General features: G+C 33.1%; 2 protein-coding genes across 2 annotated transcripts; one reads left to right on the forward strand and one right to left on the reverse strand.

The window, feature by feature from the left end:
* The first annotated feature begins 6,807 nt into the window (after positions 1-6,807).
* On the forward strand, positions 6,808-8,511 carry LOC107867983 (chlorophyll a-b binding protein P4, chloroplastic). The gene is made up of 3 exons (XM_016714513.2): positions 6,808-7,282; positions 7,678-8,093; positions 8,224-8,511. Exons 1-3 carry the CDS (start codon positions 7,077-7,079, stop codon positions 8,355-8,357), a joined length of 756 nt encoding a protein of 251 aa, XP_016569999.1. The 5' UTR covers positions 6,808-7,076; the 3' UTR covers positions 8,358-8,511.
* Positions 8,512-8,649: 138 nt separating this feature from the next.
* LOC107867989 (probable calcium-binding protein CML46) lies at positions 8,650-9,332 on the reverse strand. The gene has a single exon (XM_016714517.2). It carries the CDS (start codon positions 9,259-9,261, stop codon positions 8,665-8,667), a length of 597 nt encoding a protein of 198 aa, XP_016570003.1. The 5' UTR covers positions 9,262-9,332; the 3' UTR covers positions 8,650-8,664.
* Positions 9,333-19,685: the final 10,353 nt, after the last annotated feature.

The following is a 19,685-nucleotide window of genomic DNA, read 5'->3' on the forward strand; positions in this document are numbered from 1 at the left end:
ACAGAAAGTAAAGAACACAATGATTTTTATATGGAAAACACCCGGCTCAAAAAGGTGTAAAAAACCATGACTTGTACCTCTACAGAATTTAACCCCAACTTCACTAAATAACTCTGAGCCTCAACAACGACTGATTACAAAACTCTTGTAACCAATAAATAGGAATTATAAACTCTAATCTCTATAACTCAACAACTAGGAATTATAAACTCTAATTCCTAACTACACACACACCTCCCAAGGTATGCTTTCCCAAAGTCTCTGAGTTTTCCCAACTCAAAGACTAGCTCCTAATTCAGTTTATAACACACTGAAACTAATATTACATCAATAGTTCAAACACAATGAACAACTCTAAAAATCAACGTTAAAACTCTTAGTTGGATTCTATACTTAAGACCAGGTTCTTCAATGTGTTTCTTCAGTGATTGAGTAGCACTTCGTGAAGTCAATCTGTCGATTGTGCTTTTCTGCTTTGTAAGTACGTGAATTATTCTGACTAATGCATCTTCTATTTAAGCACAGCTCTTCAAAGAGTCATTCTTTATTTCAAACTCCTCATTTAATTAGAACTCTCATTGCATAGAGTTCTACTTCAAGTTAGACTCTTTCTTTAATTCCAACTCTTGTTTCCTTAGTGTTGTAGTAAAACTCCAACTCTTTTAAATCAGCACATATTTATTTATCAGAATCTTTCTCCTCCCACACATAGGACTCTTCAAGATATACTCAAAAGTGAAACTCCTTCTTCACATAAGACTCCTTTTTCAACTCAAATTGATTTCCCTTATCATTAAGTGTTTGAATCGAATTCAACTTGTTATATTCCCCATATGATCAGTAGCTTGAGTATATCAGAATTAGGCTTGCTTATTCGTTCTTGTCTTTAAGCAATCTTGTCTGCATCTATCAGTGAAACTGGAAATCTGTTTTCCTATGCGTGGACCAACTTGATACAAGACTAACAAGGAAGGCACGAAAAACACTCCAAATCAGTCCATAAATCTTAAGGATTCAAGGACCAAGAAGGAGACCACTCTCGGATTCACTACCAATAATAAGATTACAAGATATAGTGGTGTATTTGACACCAAATCAGCAGTCCAAACTAAGATTAACCACAATATATGATGAACAAGAATACACAAGATTCGAATTTAACAATAACAATAAGAACACAAGATTACAACACAACAATAAACAAGATTACATGAAGGTAAAAGGATAGATAGATAGACCACATGAAGATATAATCTTAAAAACCCAAGAATGGAAAATCTTGGACCCTTAGCACTACACACAACAATATACCTATCTCTTACAAAGATACAAGTTCGGATTCTGCCTCCCAAGCATCAATGTTTCCAAGCAAACACAATCACTAGTGATTCCACACTAGATTTTGCCCTAGTTTTGGTTGGTTGCTTCTCCAAGCCCTAACTATGGTGTTTCAAGTCTTACAAGACTTACAATAATATTCCAAAAACTACTAATGGAAACCCTATCATGTTACTTATATAGTTATTACAGAATGAAATCTAAAAATGACCAAAAGGCCCTTAAGTGATGGGCTCCCATCAAGTGTAGCCCAAGTGTAGTGTTTGGACTGTTTTGGGTGCATATTAGGTCCTCCTTGGCTCTTCAATTGAACACACCAAGTCTCAGATCCAACACACACTCTCATAAATCCATGTTCGGGATTATTCTTATATCAAGTGGTCTCCAAGACGACCTCTACAATATTTACAGTGGAACTAAGACATCGAAGGAATTGTGGGGGGCACTAGAATGAAAATATAAGACAGAGGATGTGGGAATTAAGAAATTCTTTATTGCAAGATTTCTAGACTTTAAAATGATAGATAGCAAATCGGTTATCTCTCAAGTTCAGGAATTGCAAGTAATCATCCATGATTTCTTAGCAGAAGGTATATCTTTGAAAAATACCTTAGTTGAACAAATTGAAAATGTTCTTAGTACTCACATAAACTGTTTTGTAGGTTTGATTATGAATTATGCATTTCAAGTAGCAGCGATTATTGAGAAGCTACCACCTATGTGGAAAGACTTCAAAAATTACTTGAAGCACAAATACAAGGAACTATCGAAGATCTTATTGTCCAACTGCGTATTGAAGAGGATAATAAGGCTGTCGAGAGAAGGTCAAAAGGGAATTCTACAATTAATGGAGCACATATTATAGAAGATGACCAAAATAATTCTAAGAAAAGAAAGAAAGTTGAACAAGGAAGCAATCAACCCAAGAAGAAATTCAAGGACAAGTGCTTCAACTATGGCAAAATTGGCCATAAGTCCACGGATTGCCGTGCCCCTAAGAAAGGCAAGAAAAAGGACCAAGCCAATATGGTTGAGTCCAACAAAGAATGTGATGATCTGTGTGCTATGTTCTCAGAATGCAATTTGGTGGGGAATCCTCATGAATGATGGATGGATTATGATAACACCCGCCATGTGTGTGCCAACAAAGAGTAGTTTTCGTCATTCACTCCAACTCAAGTGGAAGAAATGATCTACATGACTAACTCCGCTACGGCTAAGGTAGAAGAAACAAGAAAAGTGGGCTTGAAAATGACTTCAGGAAAGGTCTTGACACTTAACATTGTCTTGTACGTTCTGAAATTTCGTAAGAACTTGATTTTTGTTTCACTTCTCGACAAGAACGGATTTAAATGTGTAACCATTTCTGAACAAATTGTAATTAGCAAAGGAGAAATGTATGTAGGAAAAGGCTATCTCACCAAGGGCCTTTATAAGATGAATGTTGAAATAAATAAAAGTTCAAATTCTTCTTACTTGCTTGAGTCTTATAATTTATGGCATGAACGTTTAGGCCATGTTAATTACAAAACGTTACGAAAATTGATTAACTTAGAAGTTTTGCCAAACTTTGAGTGCAATAAATCAAAGTGTCAAACGTGTGTGGAATCAAAGTATGCAAAACATCCCTATAAGTCCGTTGAAAGGAATTCCAATCCTTTAGACTTAGTACCCACTGACATTTGTGATATGAAGTCAACACCATCACGTGGTGGAAAAAGTAGTTCATAACTTTTATTGACGATTGCACTAGATATTATTATGTCTACTTGCTAAATAGTAAGGATGAAGCAATAGATGCGTTTAGGCAATACAAAACTGAAGTAGAAAATCAGTTAGAGAAAAAGATAAAAATGATAAGAAGTGATAGGGGCGGAGAATATGAATCTCCTTTCACCAAAATATGTGTAGAGAATGGAATTGTCAATCAAACTAAGGCCCCGTATTCACCTCAAACTAAAGGAATTGCGGAAAGGAAAAATCAAACTTTGAAGGAAATGATGAATGCCTTGCTTATAAGTTTCGGTTTACCACAAAACTTATGGGGGGAGGCTATCCTTACAGCCAATCGTATACTCAATAGAGTTCTCCATAGTAAGACACAATCAATTTCTTATGAAAATGGAAAGGAAGGAAACCCAACTTAAAATATTTCAAAGTGTGGGGGTGTCTAGCAAAGGTCCAAGTTCCTATGCCTAAAAGGGTTAAGATAGGACCTAAGACTGTCGACTGTGTGTTCATAGGATATGCTAAAAGCAGTAAAGCATGTCAGTTTTTGGTTCATAAATCTAAACATCCGGATATAAATGAAAATACGATAATTGAATCAGATAATGCTGAATTCTTTGAAAACATTTACCCGTATAAAATTAGACATAAATAGTCTAGTGGAGGATCTAAACGACCTCGAGATGAACCAAGTGAGAATGTACATAATGAAGAAAATTCAAGATGTAGTACACGTCAAAGAACGTCAACTTTGTTTGGTTTGGATTTTGTAACATTTCTCTTAGAAAATGAGCCTCAAACATTTAAAGAAGCGATGTCGTCTTCGGACTCATCCTTTTAGAAAGAGGCAGTCAATAGTGAGATTGATTCAATCTTAAGTAACCATACATGGGAATTGGTTGATCTTCCTCCAGGAAATAAACCTTTAGGTTCTAAATGGATCTTCAAAAAGAAAATAAAAGTGGATGATACTATTGACAAATACAAGGCAAGACTTATAGTAAAAGACTTCAAGCAAAAAGAAGGCCTTGATTACTTTGATACATACTCGCGAGTAACAAGGATAACATCGATTCGAATGTTAAATACCTTGGCAGTAGTATACGGTCTTGAAATCCATCAAATGGATGTGAAAATTGCATTCCTAAATGGAGATTTGGAGGAAAAAATTTACATTAAACAACCTGAGGGCTTCGTAGTTCCAGGAAGGGAGAATAAGGTATGTAAACTTATTAAGTCTCTGTATGGACTAAAGCAAACACCTAAACAATGGCATGCGAATTTTGACCAAACCATGTTGGCAAACGGGTTCAAAATAAATGAATGTGATAAATGTGTTTATATTAAAGACACTTCAAATCACCAAGTCATTGTGTGTTTATATGTAGATGATATGTTGATCATCAATAGATACATTTCTGATATAAATGCAACGAAATAAATGCTCGAGAGCAAGTTCGATATGAAAGACCTTGAAGTTGCGGATGCGATCTTAGGAATAAGAATCCATAGAACTCCATAAGGGTTGGCATTGTCACAGTCTCATTATATAAAAAATGTACTTGAAAAAACCAAGTATATAGAATTTGGTATTGCTAAGACTCCATTGGATTTGAGCTTTGCACTCGAAAAAAATGAAGGTGAAAGTGACTCACAATTGGAGTACGCAAGAGTATTGGGATGTTTAATATATATAATGAATTGTACACGACCAAACATAACATACGCTATTAGTAACTTGAGTCGGTATACAAGTAATCCCAACAAAACTTATTGGATGGCAATGAAAAGAGTTTTGGGGTATCTAAAATACACTCAAGACTATGTCTTGCATTATAATAAATATCCTGCGGCACTTGAAGGATATAGTGATGCAAATTGGATTACTGGATCGAACGAAGTAAAATCCATAAGTGGATATGTATTTACTATCGGTGGAGGAGCAGTCTCTCAAAAATCATCCAAATAGACTTGTATTGCTCGCTTTACAATGGAATCTGAATTTATCGCATTGGATAAAGCCGGTGAAGAAGCAGAATGGCTCCGAAATTTCTTGGAAGATATTTCTTATTGGCCCAATCTAGTGGCACCAATATGTATACACTGTGATAGCCAAGTAGTAATAGGTAGGGCAGGGAACATGATGTACAATGGTAAATCTCATCAAATAAGACGGAGACATAATACCGTTAGAGAATTTCTCTCTAGTGGAATTATCATTTTTGACTATGTTAAGTCAAAGGATAATGTGTCGGATCCACTTACAAAAGGCCTATCTAGAGAAGGAGTAGAAAGGACATCCAAGAAAATGGGTTTAAGGCCTAGGATAAGTCAGCATGGCGGTAACTCTACCTAGCAGACTGGAGATCCCAAGAGCTAGGTTCAAGGAGATCAAACAAAGTTGTGTCTGACAGGTTCAATATTGTCAATTACCCAACCCATTCTCATGATGTAGACAATGTTTAGTAAACAAGGATAAGACTTAAAGTGAAAAATCTTTTAATGATTATCTAAATTTGGCAGATTTGACCAAATAGTTTAATCTATAGGATTGAACTTTTAGAAATCACCTATGTGAGGCCGAAGTGGAAGCCGTTTCAAGGAGAATGTTAGTAAAGGCCTATTCTCTAAGATCTCATAAATTGAGACGTGTTCATAGCTGAAAAGAACAAAATTGTGAGAACCATAAATGGTAAAAGGCTGGCTGTGTGACCTGTTTTGTCTAGGTTTACATTAAAGCTTGACGGTTCAAAGTTATCAAATCCACCGATTGACCGAGTGCATCCGATGCATGTTCACTACGGAAAGTTCAAAGGGAAACCCACTTGTCCAGATGCAATCAGTGTTTGCTTGATGATCACATACTTGTCCGTAAAGTTTTACAAAGAATAGTCATTCCCCATTCATGTGGGGGATTGTTGGGTTTAATTGGTGTGAATGGAAAGTGGAGGGACACAACCTTTGAGCAAAAGACATATTATTTTGGAAAAGATGTGATTGTTCTGTTCAGAAAAAGACACAATGTTTCGAACGAACAAACATGACTCTTCCAAAGGATACACCTTTTAAGTGAACCATTACCACCTTTCAGAAGAGGCATCTGATGGCTATATAAACCTGCTTTCATCCACAGGTTTAGAAATGAATGAAAAAATTTCTGAAATAAAAACTCTTCTTGTCTTCAAAATATTCTTTGTGATCAATCAAATCGTTGAGTGAGTTCGACGAATCCAATTATTTGAGGTACCACTATAGTTTGATTGAAAGCCATTTTATCCTGGGAGGAAGATTCCATAACCTCGGGTACAGTGAGAGGAATTATTCCTTAAGGACACTCCGTGAAGTCAGGGGACTTGGCTTTAAAACATCTATTTTCTGAAATCTAACACACTTCTTGGATAGATTATTAGTAATCTTGTGTTGAAGGTGTTAAAGAACTTCAAAGGTGTTCTTGTTTATACATGAACTATTGTTGAAGTTGGTGTTGCATATATATACAAATTCTTGTACCCGAAATACGAAAAAAAAAAAAAATAACAAGTAATTGTATAGCTCACTAAAAGGTAAGGTATCTCTATAGATTTCTTATCCCCTGAAATCTCCACGTGAGACATGTTCTCTTAGGAAAGACTTGGGATTAACCAAATGTCACATTCTTATTAGACTAGAAGAGATTCCCCAATCATTCCCCTTAATTTGTTCTTCTTTTACTTATTAGTACATGCATGGCAAATCAATATTTGGGTCCCCTACTATCCTCGATCTAAAACTAACAGCAGCAAAGAAATAGATTTTTTGGATATGGCCACAAAGATAAGGATAAGAGACTTGCCATTGGCTAGTCCCAAATTCCCAACACAATCCCAACCTTGATTTTCCAAAATCATGCAACCAACTTGTCACTCTCCAAGATTGAACCATGGCCATAAATAGAAACACAATTGCATACACAAAAACATATAAGTTAAGTGCCACCTAAACACAATTTCCAATTTCTTGATAACTCTAAAATGGCCACTGTAACGACGCAAGCCTCCGCCGCGGTCTTCCGGCCATCCGCCTCCAAGACAAGGTTCCTGAGTGGATCATCCGGTAAACTAGGCAGAGAGGTGTCTTTTAAACCATCAACTAATTCATCTTACAATTCATTCAAAGTTGAAGCCAAGAAAGGTGAATGGCTTCCAGGCTTAGCCTCTCCCACTTATCTTAATGGCAGGTATGTACATTGGACAATTGACATATATATATCATATTATATTCTTCTCCAACAGAAACTAGTTATGTTGAGATTATAACATGACGATTAACATGAGTAAAGAGGTTCTAGCGGCTATGAATTATCTTGGGACTTCAAAAAACAATATAAGTAAATTAATAATAATGTCTATAATATAGTATATACTTATGTTGGATACTAAAAAGTGGTATATTTTCTATGCAGAATTATACTTCCTCTGTCCCAATTTACAGAAACCATCTTATATTATCTATGCATAAATTATATTTTATAGACGTTATGTTACAAACGGAATGTTGCTTTAATTCTGTGAAATGTTATGCTATAATTATTTTTCTTTTAAGCTGCTGACTATATGACCCTAATTGTTGTAGTCTAGCTGGTGACAATGGTTTTGATCCATTGGGTCTGGCTGAGGACCCAGAGAACTTGAGATGGTTCGTGCAGGCCGAGCTAGTGAACGGTCGATGGGCTATGTTGGGTGTTGCAGGGATGCTACTGCCTGAGGTTTTCACTAGCCTTGGCCTACTTAACGTACCAAAATGGTACGATGCTGGAAAATCTGAGTATTTTGCTTCTTCATCGACATTGTTTGTGATCGAGTTCATCTTGTTCCACTATGTTGAAATTCGACGTTGGCAAGACATTAAGAACCCTGGAAGTGTGAATCAAGATCCTATCTTTAAGAGCTACAGTTTGCCTCCTAATGAAGTTGGTTACCCTGGTGGCATTTTCAACCCACTCAACTTTGCACCCACATTGGAGGCCAAGGAGAAGGAAATTGCTAATGGTAAGTCCCTAATTAACACAAACTAGTGGTAATCTTTTCGAGTTTATGTCAAGTAAGTGTTATAATAAGTGGGATATTTCTATCGATGTATATAAGGTAAATTCTTTCTTACAATGTTGTGAATTTGCAGGTAGATTGGCAATGTTAGCATTTTTGGGATTTATAGTGCAGCACAATGTGACAGGAAAGGGACCATTTGACAACTTGTTGCAGCACATCTCAGACCCATGGCACAATACCATTATCCAAACATTTTCTTACTAGAAAATTGACCTGATTGACATTGGAGCTCAAAGATATTGTTACCTATCTTGTAATCATGAGTTAGTAATTCTTTTATTGAACAAAAAAAAACAGAGAGATTTATTGTAAGCAATGGAACTCTACTGTACATAGCAAATAGAATTGCATTTCTCAACTCTACTATCATATTTCTCTAACATTGACACGTGGTTGATCAGCATTTTCTTATAAGTGGTCGTAGGAGACCATTTCCTCGTAATTTCTTATACATAATCAACACGATAGAGGAGGGGAAGAGAGGAGACAGAATCAAACAAATGATGCAGAGTTACTGAACAATATGCTCCATGAGCTTCACAAACTCAACAAATTCAATTTTTCCATCTTTGTTTTCATCAAATGGTATAATCATCCTTTGGCAATCCAATACCGAAAATTCCAAGTACCCCATCTTGAAAATAACTTTGTTTAACTCATTAGCATCAATGTAGCCATCTCCATTCTCATCAAACACATCAAATGCTTCTTTAACTTCCTCCAAACTAGGCTTCGTTTCATCAAACGAATCAAAAACCTCGACCAATTCTACCTCATCAAAATTGACCTTATCGCCATTTTGGTTGCAAAAATTCATTAGTGTATCGAGTACTGTCTCAACATCTTCCTCTAATAGTCCCTCATTATTCACAATTTTTTCATGGCAACAACTTTTTGCCTTTGATGAAGTGTCAGCATTATCAAGCTTCTTAAATGTAGTACTAAAAACCAAACGAATGCCTCGAAATAACGAAGAAAAACAAGAAAAAAATGCCTCAAATGTGATTATCAGGCAAAAAATTATGCAACGTAATATGGTCGAATTAAAATGATTGAGTGCATCACCTATCTTCTTGGCCTGAGCTGAGAATGAAAAAATCTTCTCCATGGACTAGTTGTTGTTCCTTCAGTTTCCCTTGGTAATTTTTTCTCCTTTTAAGTTATTATAGATTAACAAGTGTTGAGTAATATCAAGTAATGAGATGAATGTAGAAATTTCATTTCTTTATAAAGACACATGATCAAATGAGTCTAGTCTTGGTGGAAACTCTAGAGGAAAGAATGTTGAAAATGTTAATAAGTTTCTCACATCTTGTTTTCATTATTGTTGTTTGTTTGAGTTGCATCATCAGTCAGGTATAATTTCTTCCTGGTAATTTACGTCATTAGTGCTGCGCCTGAGTTGGGCAAAGACTAACATGTAGAAGGAAATAAGAGAAATATGTTTACACACTGTAAAAGTGTAAGTGATGTGGAAATTCTTGTGGTTCAATAATAGAATGAATTTAAGTGGATATAACAAGTTGTTACTTTATGTTTCAGCTTCTCATATCAGATTTGTCACGAAAACTTACATGTTCTAACAAGTTATACCCTTGTCATCCGGTCCTTTCCTCGACCCAGCACATAGTGAAAGCTTCAATGCACGGAGCTAGCTTTTTTTTTTTTTTTTTTATATTAAAAGATGTATATAATGTTAGTGCACATAACTTAAACACTGGTAATTGAATATTGTATATACTGGATTTTCAGATTTGTAGGACTTATACATGTTTCAGCATTTCTTTTGAGGAAAAAATTGTCATCATGCTTATATTTTAGTGGAAAAGGAATTTGGAAGGAAATCATTGTGAAAATTAACCATTTTGCCTACAACTTTTAGCTATGAAGAATCAATAAATTCCACTCATCTTTTTCACTTCGTTTGGTCTATTCATTTGGTTTATCCTACCAACAAAACAAGAACTAATATAATAAGGTCTAAAAACATGAAAAAGAAAAAGGGAAATAGTTCTACTAAGTGTCCCTCCTCTCTAATACTTTTTGATATAAATAATTATAAGGACTTTACTAACTGACCAAAATCCTGTTATTTGTGCTGAGACACAAGAAGTTCTACAAAGAAAATGATTGGAAGTAGCACGTATGTATTTGAAGATTTACTTACTTTAGGGGGAAGAAGCTTCACAGAAAACGTTGGAATTGCTCTAAATGTAAATTACTTAACCCCACAGCAAGTAATTTAACTTTGCTAATTAAATATTACTTAATCATATTACTCACTCCTTTCGAGATTACTTGTAATTTATTTTCTAATCATCTTTTACACATAAAAAAAAATACTAACTTTTTATTTTCTATTTTACTCGTAACATTACTTATTTATTCTTCAAACTAATTTCAAGAAACAATAATAAATATTAATTAGTAGAGATACTATAGTAAAATAAACATGTCAATAATTATTTTTTTTAATCGATGTGTCAAGCTGTAACAATTTTTACGTTGGTTCAATATACAGAACTACGAGCACTTAGAAATCAATGATTGAGGGTCAACTTCCTCGAACTCCTTCGCCATGTATATTTTCACTCTTGTTCGTCGTTTTTACTTATCCAATGACCAATATTATATTTAACTATAAACTTTTCCTTTTTCTTTTCCATTTTCCATTTTAGCATAGTAAAAAAGCATTTTATTTTCCAAATCATTTCTCGAGATTAGGAGTTTGCAAAAATCAGATTGATCAAGAAATTGAATCTAAAAATAATGATATTGATTTATTGTAACTGGATTATTGAGTTTATTAATGATTTATTGGTTGGATTTCAGTTTTTTAATTATTGGGTTATTGAAAAGATTGATAATCCATTAATACTATATTAAATTACTACTTTACCTTTACCTTTACCTTTACGCTTACTTATGTTATAGTGCCTCACATTCCACAAAACTGGGATATGGGTAAGTAGAAGAAAACAAAAATAAGGACTTTGACAAGAAAACTGTATATGATGTTAATTACTCGTATATATTAATATATAAGTATAGGTAAGTAGAATTGCTATGTATATATTCTGTAAAAATGCATATTGGCCTGTCATGCCATATTGTTGGAAAAGTGATATTTTTATTTTGTGAGCATCTCACCGATTAAATCAAAAATCGAATCGTTACGGATTAAAAATCGATAAAAAAGTATTTTTAATGATTTGGTTAGTGGTTTAACATATTTAAAAATCAAAATTCAATAAATCGAATTGATAATACATAAAAGTGAACTGAATCGCTTGATGCACACCCTACTCGAGACCTAAAACTATACATCAATTAATATAAATATTATGATAATATATATATATATATCGGGTGGGGGTCCCAAGAATCAGTAACTTTCATGTGTATCTTGTATTTATATTGGGAAATGTAGTAAATATAGAAGAATTATAAGTTGGGAACGCATAACCAAGTATGTTATTGGTCAAGGAATCTTAGTATCTTAGTTTGTTAGTTACCTAAACTTCCACCTTGTTGGTGAGGGTTCGATTCCCCACATTGTAATCCCCCCTCATTCCCCTTCCCTTACCCCCAATTAAAAAAAAAAAAAAGTATGTTATTGGTCTAGTGACAAAAAAGAAACCTGCTAAAGCTTTATTTTACCTAATAAAAACTTATAAACTTTAAATTTTAGATCCGTCTCTTGACAAGTAAAGCGAATTGAGGGAGTACCTCTCTGTTGTAGCAATTGGATGACTTATTAGGGGTTATGTTGTTTGGAACGTGAGATGAGTACAGATAGAAGTAATTGTCCCATGACTTAGAATATGATATGAAATTAATTATATTATCATATATGTATACATTTCTATATCTATAATCTATATCTATAATATATTAAAGGGAAAAGGATACCACGTAGCTCTTTTGAAAAATAATGGATAATAATGACCCATGTTTCACTTTTTGGACAAAACTGACACTTTGAGTGTTTTAAATGTCATTTATTAGCCCTTCATTTAATAAGGCACACGCCAAAGGAAAAAGGCTTACAGTTGTACACTTTCCTTTTTTAAGTTGGTTTCCGAATAGGGTTTTGTGACTCTTTATTCTTTCCATAATCACTCTTCTTTCTTCTTTCCATAACCAATCTTCTTTCTTCATTCTCTTCTTTCTCCGATCTGTGATAGTTAAGAATCCAACAAAACTCATATCTCTTTTCTTCTAGTTTTTAATTTTTTCTATTAAGAACCCAACAAAACTCATATCTTTTTTCTTCTAATTCTTATTTTTTTCTATTTAGGTTAACTAAATTGAATTGAGTTTGTGAATTATGTGGGTGGATGAAAAATGAGATAGAGGAATGAAAGAAGAAAAACTATGCAAAATCAAGAAATTAATCGGGATGGAAGAAAAGGGCTATTGTGTTGAAGCTAAAGTAATAGTGGATACGTATGTGACGAAGAGATTTGAAGGAAATGGATTGTTTTTGAAAAAAAATATGTTTTATGATTCAAGATTGCATAGGATTGATTATTTATGGAGATTTCAGAGAAATGAAGGTTTGTATATGATGTGTATAAAAATTGTATATTTAAGATTTGTATATGATGTGTATAAAAACTGTATATTTAAGGTTTGTATATGATGTGTATAAAAACTGTATATTTAAGTTTTGTATATGATATGTATGAAAACTGTATAAAAACTGTATATTTAAGGTTTGTATATGATGTGTATAAAACTGCATAAAATCTGTATATTTAAGGTTTGTATATGATATGTATAAAAACTATATTATATAGAATATATTTTCTATATATGATCTGTATAGAATTTGTATCATTGTTGTATAGAGTATGTATATCTATAGGATGTATATAAAGTGCATAAATATTGTATAGAATATGTATCTAAATAATTATTTCACCTAAATAGTGTACAGAATGTGTATAGCCTCTTGGCAAAACTAAAAGACATGAAAATAGTTTTAAAACATTTATATGAGCCATTAAATATGCTATTTTTAAAAAATTGTATTTCAAAAAATAAAAAAAAAATTATTTGGTTACAATATTATAAATTAGTATTTGATTATTTTAAAAGAGAACTACAAAATTTTATTTGATTGTTTTGTTTATTGATAGAATTAAAAAAAATATAGAAACATCAGTTTTTAAAAAAAAAAATGAGCACAACCAAAATAAAAGGGAAAAGGAAGAAAACACAACTACGAATAAATAAATAAATAAATAAATATAATTTTTACACTTTATATAATAATAATAATAATAATAATAATAATAATAATAATAATAATAATAATAATAATAATAATAAAAAAAATAATAAAAAAAAAAAAAAAAAGCAAAAGGAGCAACAACAAAAGTAAAACAAAAAAGACAAAATCAGCTAAAAAAAAAAAAAGTCAAAGAAAGTGGCTTAGCTAGCGAAATGGATAAAAAGTGGTATTTTGAAATATGGGCTATTTTCGTGTCTTTTATTTTTACCAAGAGGCTATTTTTGTTCTTCTTCTTATATTGAAAGTGTAAAGACTCTTAAAAAGGTGATTTGAACTTTTTGCTCTTCATTAAAATACTCTGCAATAGACAAAATCGTCTTTTCACCATTTTTTTAATTAAATTTCTCAAAAATAGATTATTTTTGCTAAATTTTCCAACCTACGTCACTTCTCCAAATTCGTCCTATTTGGTTTAAAATTTCTCAAAATTATGTCTTTTTTCCAAATTTAAAAATACAAATACATGTATTTTAGAAAAAATTAGAGTTATTTTAAACAATAGATTTGTACATTCTTTGGAAGAAGCCGATAACTTGGGGAGAATTTAATGTATAGGTTTTGTTCTGATTTTAAACTCCTTGATTACTTTGTCTCTCTTCTTGCTTAGGAGAACATTGAATTGTTATCAATTCATAGCAATAGGCAACCAATAATTTATGTAGCATGCTTATATTATTTCTTGTACAAACGAATATAATTGTTTCAACTGAGTATTCATGTTGTTGTTTTGATATGCTCATAAGATTTTTCAATTTTGTCCTACATAGTTGCCTATATTTTATATATAATAGGAATAACACTTTAATTAAAAGTATTAGCTTTTAGTGTCTTGCTATATGTAGGTTGTACATCACTAACCAGAGAAGCTGAGTTTTGATTCAAGGCTTGTCAGATATCACGGACTTTGTGGCTATGTTAATGTCTAAACTCCACATTCAAGATCTCAACTTTCGAAGTAAGAATTAGCACTTTTGGTACTTAAAGATTAATTGACTAAATCTAATTGACTCACGACTAACATGACGCCCAACCGCTTCCTTATAAAGGTACGATCATCTTCCTCATAAAAATATTAGGAGTTTTGGCGTTCCCTACTACTAATATTGATTTCGTTTGTGGATACAAGGTTTTGAAGTAATGTAGAGTTGGGCACTTTATCATTTTTCTATATGGCTAGATGAGTTGTATAGGATCCCAGTTAGAAGTTTGTTCTAAAGAAATTGCATCAATCTATGAAAGCTGGAAGTTGAGGAGCTTTTTTTTTGTCGCGAGATAGCATCCAGGGATACACACGAGACACAAGTTCAATTTGTCTCGAGTCATGAGATATTACCACTCTAATTGGAGTGCTCGCGTCGAAGAGGCTTCCCTATCCATCTAGAGCTTTCAACATGGCCCATTGCTTTTTTGCCTTATTTCATGGGTCCAATTTGATGCGTGTAATAAGTAAATAAAAATGTTTCTCTGTTAAGTTTAAATATGATTTTATATGATAAAATAAGATTATTTGCATTTATGTGCAATGGATCAAATGACACGTACTTCATGAAAGTCGATAGAGTTTTGAGACTCAGTGGATATTGAACTGGCTACCAATTCACTAGAGGAAATTTGTCAAAGATCAGAAAGAACAAGGGATGACCTTAATGGTGAGAAAATCAAAATTGAAGAGGTAGCTAAGGAACTCTGCTTGAAAAGATTTAAAAAGATTCAACGGCTTGTGTTGTTGAGTTGAAATATATAAATAAATTCTAACAATGACGATGATTCCACGATGAGAAAACTATTTGAGGCGACCTGCATTTTGGTGCTACAAATTTCTTGATCTTCTTCAATTGCTATATTGGGTCTAAGCCGATTTTCTTTTTCTGTTTTTTTTTTTTTTTTGATGTGTGTGTTAATTTTAAGGTTTTGACTAAGAAAATGAATAATGATAGTTGTTACAAATGGATGGCTCAATATTATATTAAATAAATTTATTTTATATGAAAAATATTTGGATGGTCTATTGTAGTTAAAGACCATAATCAAATTGTTTATCAATTTTTTTTTTTTGGGAAAAGTTATATACTCTAATATGAATATACGCGCAAAGCGCGTACCTTAAACTAATATATATATATATATAAAATAACTTATCTCATCGCAATACAAACTACAAAATAAATAAGCGGTTTGTACAAACTAGTTTTCAGAATTGTGAATCACGACTCCCATGATATATGTAGACCCGTTGACGCCAGTCAACCCCTTCACTTTGACTTATGAACATTGTTGCCAGATAAATTAAAGAGAAAATGTGTTTACACACTGTAAACGTGTAATTGATTTGGAAATTCTTGTGGTTCAATAATAGAATGAATTTAAGTGGATATATAACAAGCTGTTATTTTATGTTTTTCAGCTTCTCTTATCAGATTTGTCACGAAAAGTGACCTGTTGTAACAAGTTACCTAAATCTTTGTTATCCGGCTCTTTCCTTAATCAAGCGCAAAGTGAAAGCTTTAATGCACGGGACCGTCTTTTTTATATAAAAAATGTATATAATGTTAGTGCACATAACTTAAACACTAGTAATTGAATTATATATACTGAGTTTTCAGATTTGTAGGACTTGAACATTTTCAGCATTTCTTTTTAGGTAAAAATTGTCATCATGCTTATTATATTTTAGTGGAAAAGGTATTTGGAAGCACTACTAAAAAAATCGTGTTTAGCAAGAGATCGATAACATTGCTAATCAACATAAATCCGTCGTTAAAGCCATTTAGAGACGGATCAGTGACGGAATACTAGTCGTTGCTATATTGCGCGTTGCTAACCATTTAGCAATGGAAAAAATAAAACTCGTTGCTAGATTTGCAACGAAATAGAGACGCCCTATATCCATTGCTATTTTTTAGTAACGAATATATTCGTTGATATATTTATATATGTCGTTACTAATTTCATGTTGTTTTTCGTTGTTTTGATTATTTCGTGACCAAACATTTCATTGCCAGTCCGTCGCTAAAAATTTTTAATTTTTGTGACAAAAAAATATTTTCCTCAATACGTTGCAATGTTTTTCTTTGGCAATGATTAAATTTGTTGCTAAATCTATCGTCGTTACTTTTCTTCCAATACCTTTTTTATTTGTATTTTACATACACCATGTTGAATCATATTAAAAGCATATTATAAAATTCTTAAAATATCCAACATTCATACAAAAGAATCCATATATATAGATAGCAAAGTCTTCTTAAAATATCCAACATTCATATAAAAGAACCCACATATATAGATAGCAAAATCTAAGCATCCACAATACCAAATATAGCAACATCTAAACACATAATTATGTCCATCTTCAACTAGACCAGGTACAACAATTGAGAATGGTTGTGGTTTCCATTGGGGGCATTTTTGCCAGTTAACTAATTTGTCACCCAAGGTCAGAGTTGTTCATCAGGAGTATCTAGCAACCTGCACCGCAATCTGTTAAGGTTAGAATGCAGAAACCAAGTTGGATAATAGCAATCTTGTTATTGCACAACAACTCACTGCAACAAAGAACATGACAAAAGTAGAAATTAGCAGAAACACTTCCCTTTTAGTTCGAATCAGAAATATTTTGGACTGTCAATTATTGTGACATCATTTTTTATGGACGGACTTTCTATAGAACCCATTTTATTAACATGATTTATCACTACTTTAGCAACTTTGGCGACTTGGCCTATGAATCAACTAAGATGATCAAGAAATCTTAAACTGCAAATATTTAGTAGCTTGCTGTTCAAATATATTTTAGCTAGTTTACCACATCTTTTGACCATAAATCATTTTCTGGATTCAACATATTGTCAAGCGTAAAAGACTTACTATTTCAACTTTGCGAGAAACTCCTCAGGTAATTGTTGAAAAACAGAGGTGTTTACTTGACTAAGAGAAGAGGGCATTAGACTGATGCCTCCTGAGACCGGAGCATTAATAACCACGTTCATATTTGGTACACTAGCATCAGACAGTGGCTCACTTTTCATATCAGCAAAAAGCTTATCAGGATAAGAAACCACTTGAATTTCCTCTTCATTAAACTGTTGCTCCTATTATAGCCATCAGAAATCAATATCATCAACAAGATAACCATCACCACCAACATTAAATCAGGCCAATTCATTGACCACTAGGCCACACCCTTGGCTGCAGACTTAGAACCCTTTAAAAAGGTGTAACAAAAAATTACTCACGTGTGAAGTAGTAAAGAGCTGTGAAGCGATTCTCTCAAGCACATCAATGCTGTCTGTAGCCATCGGCACCTACAAGTGGAACAATGCAATTAAAATCAGGAAGGAAAATAGAAATTTCTTCAGTTAAAAAACATAAAGCACAAGGTTATCACCGAAAATACTATACCGAAAATACTATACCCTCCATGCCCATACATCACTCCAGTTGTTAACCTCTAGGCCACTCACCAGCTTGAGAAAAACTCTGCTCACAAACTCTTACATATATAACAACCACACCCCTTAATACAATTTGCAGTAACTTCCTGGTAGTAACAAACATAAAATGAAAAAGAAGATCTCTGCAGCAAGAGATTCAATGATTCATGACGTCCCCTTGAAGAAAAAAATGCAAAATAGTATTTGTTGTATACAAACTATAAATAAATAGAAAATCAAAACCGTGAGGGCAATCACGAACATATTGCAGAAAGAAATAAATAATAAACAATGAAAACCTTGGAGATCATACGCAGTTGCCCACAAGTTGTTATTTGTCTCATGTTCAACTTTTCTTCCAAGACGTGGTCAATTTCCGGAAGTGCTTTTACTTAAAGTTCTTGTATTTCAAAGATACCAAGAAGGCAAAAAGTTACAACAAAAGGCATGGGCTGAAAATTGTACAGGCAGGCAGGGGCTGAAAATTGTACAGGCTCGCTATTGGGAATGGAACAATATTCATTGTTGTTACTCCTATAACCTCAGGATCACCAACAAATAACATATATATTCAGCTTCTAATAGACAATTAGCCTAGTACATTAATGCAGAAGGCACATATGGGGAATTCTAAAAGAAACACTTCTTTTGTTGTTGAAGAGAGGAAATATTTACTTTCGTAGTTACTATGCCATAGAAAACAATTGAGTTGATATCAAGTTAAAACGTAAACCAAAACTGTCCCTAAGAGAGAATTGTATTTCAAATGACTTAATATAACTATATACGTTCAGAAAAAATATACTAAATGCACTTTTGGCTAGAACCTAGAATTAGAATTTGACGGGGTGAGCTTAAAGCTTGAGGAGGTGCTCTCCCACTCCCAATTACCTTACCTTTAAGAGTGGACAATATAACTTACAAGAGTTAATGGATGAATAAAGAGTGGGAAGTTACATGATTTCAAGGAAAAGATGACCAAATTCAGCAATAAAAAAATCATAAGACAAATGCACCTAATGCCAAACACCTACTGCAATATTATGTCCAACTATTTTTACATTCTACCCATTAAAGCCTAAGGGAGTAGTATGAGAATCTGAAGTGCATGCAAAACCAAATGAAATTCATGTACTGAAGAAAGAACTGAAAACAACAACATTGAAAAATAGCGAATTGAGGACGAGAGCTAAGCAGGCGATAAAAAAAACTGAGGCAGCTGAAAAGAGTAAAGTTTCACTTCAGAATCAGATAAAGAGGTGGGAGGAACATAAAGAGAGAGAAGGTTGCATTGGCTGTACTTAGAGAAGAATCCATTTCTAGAGAAATTACTGAATACAATCCAGATAATTCTCCCAAAATAAAACAACCTCTTGGTAAGATTCTCAGGATTGGAACAACCGCAACCACTTCTCTACCAAAGCAACACAATAGATGCCAATGAAAATACAAATTTGGAAAATTAAACTAGTGTACAATTTGAAATATGATTGGTTATATTTGATAAATAGTTATTTCTATTAATACCTAAAAAGCACTGGTTAGAATATTTAATAGGTTGATAAGATGAACCAACAAAGAAACCTATTGACGACAAACAAACCAGTAAAAGACAAGCAATATAAACACAAGAGGAGATCACAGTGATTTTCAAATTGAGTGCATAGTGTCAGACAAGCTTACGATCAGGATCAATGAAGTTATTTAACTTGATCATACAGGTAAAAAGTGTTTGAACTAGTTTTGAACACGTAGTTGCCTAAATAAAATCTGGTGAAGTTCGGGTCGGGAACACAATCT

Source organism: Capsicum annuum, chromosome 6 (genome assembly GCF_002878395.1).
Source record: "Capsicum annuum cultivar UCD-10X-F1 chromosome 6, UCD10Xv1.1, whole genome shotgun sequence".
NCBI classification, from domain to species: Eukaryota; Viridiplantae; Streptophyta; class Magnoliopsida; order Solanales; family Solanaceae; genus Capsicum; species Capsicum annuum.

What these genes read in the sequence shown, in the direction of transcription:
- LOC107867983 (XM_016714513.2), top strand. Translation starts at nt 7,077, where the DNA reads ATGGCCACTGTAACGACGCAAGCCTCCGCCGCGGTCTTCCGGCCATCC. An exon ending in CCCACTTATCTTAATGGCAG is followed by an intron (nt 7,283 to 7,677) that starts GTATGTACATTG and finishes TAATTGTTGTAG; the next exon opens with TCTAGCTGGTGACAATGGTT. An exon ending in GGAGAAGGAAATTGCTAATG is followed by an intron (nt 8,094 to 8,223) that starts GTAAGTCCCTAA and finishes GTGAATTTGCAG; the next exon opens with GTAGATTGGCAATGTTAGCA.
- LOC107867989 (XM_016714517.2), bottom strand. Translation starts at nt 9,261, where the DNA reads ATGGAGAAGATTTTTTCATTCTCAGCTCAGGCCAAGAAGATAGGTGAT.